General features: G+C 47.7%; 1 protein-coding gene across 1 annotated transcript; it reads right to left on the minus strand.

Moving 5' to 3' along the window:
* On the minus strand, positions 1 to 8258 carry LOC120668034 (BURP domain-containing protein 13-like). Its single transcript, XM_039947994.1, has 2 exons — positions 7803 to 8258; positions 1 to 327 (listed from the first exon to the last, which is right to left on the minus strand). Exons 1-2 carry the CDS (start codon positions 8256 to 8258, stop codon positions 1 to 3), a joined length of 783 nt encoding a protein of 260 aa, XP_039803928.1.

An 8258-nucleotide genomic window follows, 5' to 3' on the forward strand; every position in this document is an offset into this window, starting at 1 on the left:
CTAGGCTTTGTCAGGCTTGTTAAGGAACGCCAGATCCCCATACGGCATGAAGTGGCACACTGGGGTTCCACCTGGGCGCGTGTTGAGTATCTCAAAGGCCGGGTGGGCCGGGTTCCAGCTGGAGGTGTCGACGTGGCAGAACGCCAGCATGGAAGCCGCGGGGCCACCGCCTATGCCGCTAAGCGACGCCACGTAGGCTCTGTATCCCATCATTATGTGGCACTGGTAGACGGCGTACGGGAGCGGCACCCGGTGGCAGGACACGTAGTGGCCGCCGTGGATCGGGGTGACCGCCTCGACGGCATGCGGCTGGCGCGGCAGGCCGCCCTGCGGGAGCGTCGAAGTGGACGCTGCTGACACCTAATTCTGTCAGTGCAGAGGCCGACCGGTCTGCCCGGTCGGGCCGACAGGTCAGACCGGTCTGTCCAGTTGTAATTTGAGTAGTCTTCGTTTTATTTTGAAAATTTTTGTATAAACCGATTTGGAGAGGGATATGACTTCCTCGGCATATAAATATAAAGCCTAAGGCCGATTGAGGTATTCCCAATCGAATCAATCAAAATATCGCATTACTTTTTATCTCTCAAACCCTAGTCTTTTCCAACCCTAAATTGCTTTCTTCTTTCGTCTCGACGATGTTTGAAGACGTTCTGAGTGGCCTGCCGACCTCAGAGCAACCCTAGCCGTGCAAGCTCCGACGGGGTCCCTCCCGAGCTCGCGTTTCTAGGTCTTCGCGGTTCTCTGCTCCACACCGGTCAGACCGGTCTGTGGAACCGGTCAGACCGGTCCGCTAGGGCATCGCTGGTTCAGATCGTTTTGACGATATCCTGCGCGTTCTAGCGCATTCGAGTGTGTTGGCGCGATTCAGTGTCAACACATTTTTTGGCGACTCTGCTAGGGAAAGATTAATCTGGTTTTAAAACCGATCTAATCTACTCCTTGAAGAAGATGGGATCTTCAGAGATCGACAAGGAAAACATCATCACGGCTACAATGGAGAAGCTCATCGGAGATGGGCGTAAGGCCTACCTTCTTGTGGAGGAGCACATCAAGGCACAATTCTTGAAAGGCTTCAGGAAGGATCGTGGTGGCCTCGTCAAGAGGGTGGAGGAGTTCGTACTGCCGTCTCTCAAGCTTAGCAAGGATAAGATTGAAGAGATCCCCAATGTAAGCCTCTCTCCCTCTGATATGTTTGATAGAATGTCATCCATAATGGATCAAAAGATTGTTGCTGCACAAGCTGCCGCGGGTGACATTTTGATTAAATTGAGTAGTGATGTTGATGCGCTTAAAGGTAAACAACCCATGTCAGATCCTAACTCATTAGATCCGAGTTCGGCTACCCCTGAGTTCACATCTGAACCACTCTATGGTATGCCGCCGAACTCGTTCTCAGGGCAAACCCCGTCAGCGTCGACCGTGCACACAGCACCAGCCGGACCGGTCCCACAGACCGGTCAGACCGGTTATCAAACCGGTCAGATCGGTTACTCAGTACCATCGCCGACGCCTCTCGAGACAATTCTAGGTTCGGCTACCCCTAGCCGAACTAATGAGTTGTCACTGTATACACCATCTCGCACTACTACTGTAGCGGGAGGGCCACGAGGATCTGGACCTAACCAATAACCGATCCCGACTTCTTCACAGACGATGGCGCATGGAAATTCTAATGCACACCGTTTTTCTGAGTTTTATACCAGCCAGCACTATCAGGCCGATCTCCTTAAGTTCAAAGAAGATCTGGCAAATGCGATTAAAAGTAAGTTTGGGGTGGATATGGGTACTACGCGTTTGTATAAAAAACTTTATCCCGCCGAGTTTGATTTTACCCCTTTTCCTGCTGGTTGGTGTATTCCTGAGTTTACTAAATTTAATGGTGATAATTCTCGTACGACTTGGGAACACGTTAGTCAATATGTCTTGCAGTTGGGAGAAGCCGGTTTCAATGACGCTTTGCGTGTGCGTTTATTTTCTTTATCTTTGACTGGAACGACTTTCCCTTGGTTTTCCCCGCTTGCTCCTAATTCTATTCGTAATTGGGCTCAGTTGGAGCATAAGTTTCATGATCACTTCTTTAGCGGGGAGACCGAAGCGAAATTGTTGGACTTGATGAATCTTCTTCAGAATATTTCAAAAGATTTAAAGAAATTAAAAATTGGAGTTTTAATTTGACGATTTCTGAAAAAGATTTGGCGGATTTGGCATTTAATGGTTTATGTTCTTATTTGAAAGAGAAACTCGAGGGCTTTGAATATCATACCGTGAATTTCTTGCAAGTCAAAGTCATGTGTTTAGAGTTTAAACTTAAAAATGCCAAAGATACCTTCAAGCCTCATCGGTCCAACACGCATATTCTTGATCATGATTCGGATAGTTCGGACGATGATAGCAAGGAGGTATACGCTGCTGAATTTGTTTAGCCATCAAAGGCCAAACCCGGTTCAGTTCCGTCTCTCAAGCCGATTCAAAAGAATTGGCAAGAGGAGCTGAAATTTACTTTTGATGTTTCTAAGTGTGATCGGATTTTTGATGAATTGCTTAAGAATGGTAACATCCGATTGTCACATGCTATTCCATCCCCCGACGAACTTAAACGACATGCATATTGTAAGTGGCATAACTGTACATCTCATGCTACTAATGATTATAATGTTTTTCATCGACAGGTACAATCGGCCATTAATGAAGGACGATTGGTACTTTCTGAGATGCAAATTGACAAGGCTCCTTTCCCTGTTCATATGCTGGAATTGAACAATCCAAAGGTGCTCATTCGGCCGGAACAAGCCGAAAGAGCTAAGGGGAAGCATGTTGTCATCGGTGATCCAAGACCGATGAATACAAGTGACAAGATCCTTGCCCGGGAATTTATCAAAGAGAAGACTGATGATGGCAAGGATACTCTGAAGATCATTGTCAGAAATCCCAGACTCGGGGGGCAAGGAAGATCTCCACCAGAAAATCGGGCTGCTGATCAGGCACGACCGGCCAGACCGGTGTCTCCGACCGGTCAGACCGCTCTGATGACCATCCCCGGACTTTCAAGCCAAAGCGTCCGGAAGTGGGTACTTGGAAGACCAATGAGGTGAAGGTGCAGGGAAGGACTGCTAATCAGAAGCCCACCTTCGACCAGTTGTTGAACAAGTACACAAAGGCCTTTCAAAATTATCGGCCGCTAAAAAAGAGACCGCGATCGCCACCGCACCAAGATCGTCCAGTGTCTCCAAGGAGGGAATCCAGCAGGTGCAGAGGTGATGTTGTCACGTTGTATCCTCCCCAGAAGATGTATGCTACCATGCCATGGGTACCACCGGCGTCAAGTGCAACAAATCCGGCATGGGAGCATGAAGGGATATGGATGCAGTGTTTCCCGATGCCTTATCCTCCACATTATCAAGGGAAAGCTCCAGGGTGCTCGTGCACGACCGATTGGGACCACACCAATCTGGTCTATTGCAGCAGACTACACCGGTCAGACCGGTCTCACCAGAGGCCGGGCCAGGTTCCTGCTCCAAGATTCGAGTATCACATCAAGGAAAAGAAAGAGGAGCAGAAGCCTGTTGCTGATCCAGAGAAGCATAAAGCCGATGTTATTCAAATCGGTGAAATCAAAGTGCCCATAAAAGATATGGGCAAAAAGCCGATGGATATTGAAGAATCGGCTGATGTTCCTTCACAAAAGCAGGTCATAGCTAATGATCATGAGGCCGGTAGCAGCAAGAGCGTAGCGGACAAGTACCATCAGCCTAGGTGGTGCCCTTCAGGTTTAACTCATACACAGAAGAGGAAATTGCAGCACCTTCGCAACAAAGAAAAGAAGGAGCAGGAGAAAGAGAAGATGAGGGATGAGGACTTCAACAGATACAGGCCCATGTTCCCTCAGAGCAAGGTTTGGAAGGTCAAGACAGCTGATTAGCCAGCCAGACCGGTCGGACTGCCGCAGCCGACTGGTCAGACCGCTCTGACCAACCGGTTAGACCGGTAGAGCCTACTGCAGAGCCAGCAGCCGAATCGGCACCGCCCGTTTCAGTTACTTCTGTAGACGAAGCCCCAGAAGTTCCTCTGACAGCAGAAGACGATAAATTGGTGGATTATGAAGCGTCTCCGGAGCGCACCAACTTGGAGATTAATATGGTGCACTTATCTTCGGATTACTTCGTGGTTCCGGAAGAGGATTTGGCTCATCTTCAGTTTGGGCCCCGTGAAGCTATGTTCTAGAAGCCAAGCGAGAAGAACAACCATCTGAAGGCTCTTTACCTGAGGGGACACATCAACGGGAAGCCGGTGACTCGCATGCTAGGGGATGGTGGGGCCATTGTAAATCTTATGCCCTACTCGCTGTACAAGAAGCTCGGCGGCCAAGATGAGGACTTGATCAAGACAAACATGACGGTCAGTGGTGTTGGAGGGAGCAAGCCCCTTAGTGCCAAGGGAGTTGCTTCCATGGAGCTCACCATTGGGAGCAAGACGCTTGCTACGGCTTTCTTCGTCTCGGAGGTGCAAGGTAACTACAATTTTTGCTTCTTGGGAGGGATTGGATTCATGCAAGTCAGTGCGTTCCTTCTACCTTGCATCAGTTACTTGTTCAGTGGATCGGCGATGAGGTTGAGATTGTCCATGGGGACACTTCATCCTTTGTTGCTTTAGCCGATTCAGATTCTATTAGTGCACACGACAATGTCAAGTGTTTATCGGGTGTGGATCTGTCCGATTATGATTTGATTAGTTGCACTAAGGATGATTTTGTTTCTGCTGTACTAAAGCCGATGGATAATCGGCTAAATCATTTAATGTAAATCAAATGAGTACAACAGAAGCTCTAGAAGCGATCGGTCAGACCGCTTGTGCCAACCGGTCAGACCGGTCCAGTCCCGTTCGGTGCACAGAGCCGACCGGTCAGATCGGACACCCCGACCGGTCAGACCGGTCCAACACAGAGTGGTTACAACAGAGGCTAGATCAGTATCGGGCGCGTACGAACGATATGTGTGAAGCCATTGAAGATTCTGATGATCTAGACAAGCTGGGCCAAGGGTTTGCATCGGCCGATCCTTTAGAGAAAGTAGACATTGGTGATGGAACTATCCCTAGGCCGACCTTTGTAAACAAAAATTTATCAGCTGAATATAAAGCCGATTTAATTAATTTGTTGAAGGAATATATTGATTGCTTTGCTTGGGAGTATCATGAAATGCCCGGTTTAAGTCGTGATTTTGTTGAGCATCGTTTACTGATTAAAGCCGGTTTTAGACCTTATAAACAACCGGTTAGGCGTTTCAATCCCTTTATTTATGACGAATTAAAACTGAAATTAATCATTTACTTGATCTTGGATTTATTCAGTCTTGTCGTTATGCTGATTGGATCTCTAATATTGTACCCGTTGAGAAAAAAGATTCGGGGAAAATTAGAGTGTGCAGTGATTTTAGAGATCTTAATAAAGCTACTCCCAAGGATGAATATCCTATGCCTATAGCCGATATGTTGATCAATGAGGCTTCCGGACATCGTGTCATTAGTTTTCTTGATGGTAACGCCGGTTACAATCAAATATTCATGGCCAAAGAAGATATATCTAAAACGGCCTTTAGATGTCCAGGATTTGTCGGTTTGTTTGAGTGGATTGTTATGACTTTTGGTTTGAAAAATGCAGGTGCTACTTATCAAAGAGCTATGAATTAGTCTTGCATGATTTACTTGGTGTCATCTTGGAGGTGTACATTGATGATATTGTCATTAAATCGGCCGGTTTGGATCATCATTTAGCCGATTTGAGACTTGCTTTTGAGAGGATGCGCCGGTATGGTTTGAAGATGAATCCACTCAAATGTGCTTTTGGTGTATCGGTTGGAAAGTTTCTTGGCTTCATTATTCATGAGAAGAGAATAGAGGTTGATCCTAAAAGAATTGAAGCCATGAGGAAGGTTGAAGCCCCTACATGTAAGAAGGATTTACAGAAGTTCTTGGGCAGGGTAAATTGACGATGAACTTTATCGTCGAACTGCCGAAGATTTGCTTCTCAAGTGTTTAGACCCGGATCAGGCCTGGGTTGCTATGAGTGAGGTTCATGAAGGTATTTGTGGTACTCATCAATCGGCTCCCAAGATGAAGTGGTTACTTAGAAGATCCGGTTTCTATTGGCCCGCCATGCTACCGATTGTTTCAAGGACTATAAAGGATGTGAAGAATGTCAGCGGTTTGGTGATTTGCAATTGGTGCCTGCTGCGTTGATGCACCCTATTATTAAACCATGGCCGTTCCGAGGTTGGGGGTTGGATTTCATTGGACAAATTAATCCTCCATCTTCAAAGGGGCATCGCTTCGTGTTGGTTGCTACGGATTATTTCACTAAATGGACCGAAGCGGTTCCTTTGAAGAATATAACACATAAGGAGGTAATTGAGTTTATTACTGATCATATTATTCATAGATTCGGCATTCCACAAACTTTGACAACGGATCAAGGTTCTTCATTTATATCAAAAGAGGTGCGTGACTTTGCCGAATCTTATAAGATTAAGTTGCTCAATTCATCTTCATACTATGCTCAGGCCAATGGGCAGGCCGAGTCTAGTAATAAGATTTTGATCAAACTTGTCAAGAAGAAGATAGAAGAAAATCCTAAGAGGTGGCATGAAGTGTTATCCGAAGCACTGTGAGCTCATCGTATATCTAGACATGGTGCTACTAAGGTTACTACTTTTGAGCTTGTATATGGTCAAGAGGCCGTTTTACCCGTTGAGGTAAATCTGGACGCATATAGATTGGCAAAGTAAAATGACCTCTCCGCTGTTGATTACCATGATTTGATGATGGATAATATTGATGAGGTGACTGACAAGCGTTTGAAGGCTTTGAAGGAGATTGAGAAAGACAAGCTTCGGGTGGCTAGAGCTTACAACAAAAAGTTAAAACTTAAATCTATTCAGGTTGGGGATCTGGTTTGTAAGATAATTTTGCCTCTTGGGATGAAAAGCAACAAGTTTGGCAAATGGTCGCCAAGTTGGGAGGGTCCATACAAGATTATCAAAGTTATCTCCGGTAATTCGTATATGGTGGAGACGGTGCAAGGTGAGCGTCTACCAAGGGCTATCAATGGGAGGTACTTGAAAAAGTTCTATCCTAGCGTATGGCAAAGTGCATGAGGACGAAGATGGCCGGTATTAGATATCGCTCTTAGTTTTATTTTTTAGACTTGTATGCTCTGTGTAAAACATGTACATCAGGATAGTTCTTGCTTTTTGCCTTGTGAAACTTACCAAAAAGCAGGGGGGCATATGTTGACAGCCAATTTTGGCAGTTCAGAGGCCGACCGGTCTGACCGGTCGGGCCGACCGGTCAGACCGGTCTGTCCAGTTGTAATCTGAGTAGGCTTCGTTTTATTTTGGAAATTCTTGTATAAACCGACTTGGAGAGGGGTATGACTTCCTCGTCCTATAAATATAAAGGCAAAGGACGATTGAGGTATTCCCAATCGAATCAATCAAAATATCGCATTACTTTTTATCTCTCGAACCCTAGTTTTTTCCAACCCTAGATTGCTTTCTTCTTTCGTTTCGACGACGTTTGAAGACGTTCTGAGTGGCCTGCAGACCTCAGAGCAACCCTAGCCGCGCAAGCTCCGACGGGGTCCCTCCCGAGCTCGCGTTTCTAGGTCTTCGCTGTTCTCTGCTCCACACCGATCAGACCGGTGTGCTGAACCGGTCAGACCGGTCCGCCAGGGCATCACTGGTTCAGATCGTTTTGACGATCTCCGCGTTCTAACGCATTCGAGTGTGTTGGCGCGATTCTGTGTCAACAGCTGCCCACACGCCGCCCTGGCTGGCCGGGCTCCCAAGCATGCCCATGGCGCTCCGCACGGTGCCCTCCAGCGACGCGGCGCAGGCCTTGGCCTCGCCGGCGACGGGCGGCTCCTGGCACCTGTACAGGGTGTCCCTCACCTGGGCGGCCTCGGCGGAGCCTGCCGGGATGCTGAAGGTGGCGAGGACGTCTGCTAGGTTTCCGAAGGGCACCCTCCCGGCGACGTCGTGGGGGAGGATTGCTGACCCGACCTCCGTCGGGAAGGAGAGCGTCATGGCGCTGCCCGGACGCAGCTGCGCCTCGTGGAAGAAGATGCCCGTCTCCGCGACCATCCGCGGATCACAAACAGAGTTGAAGAGTATGCATGGACTGATACTGGGCTGTGCAGAGTAGTGCTCCACAAGCGGCGAGTGATCAATGCCTCGCTGGACAAGATCTGCAATGGCCGCCGGCAT

The sequence above is a fragment of the Panicum virgatum genome, chromosome 3N, assembly GCF_016808335.1.
Source record: "Panicum virgatum strain AP13 chromosome 3N, P.virgatum_v5, whole genome shotgun sequence".
Classification (NCBI taxonomy): domain Eukaryota; kingdom Viridiplantae; phylum Streptophyta; class Magnoliopsida; order Poales; family Poaceae; genus Panicum; species Panicum virgatum.

Excerpts from the sequence above, each read along its gene's own strand:
- LOC120668034 (XM_039947994.1), bottom strand. The coding sequence starts at position 8,258 with ATGCCGGCGGCCATTGCAGATCTTGTCCAGCGAGGCATTGATCACTCG. Across the intron at positions 328-7,802 it reads AGGGCGGCGTGTGGGCAGCT|GGCGGCCTGCCGCGCCAGCC; the intron begins GTTGACACAGAA and ends ACGCTCCCGCAG.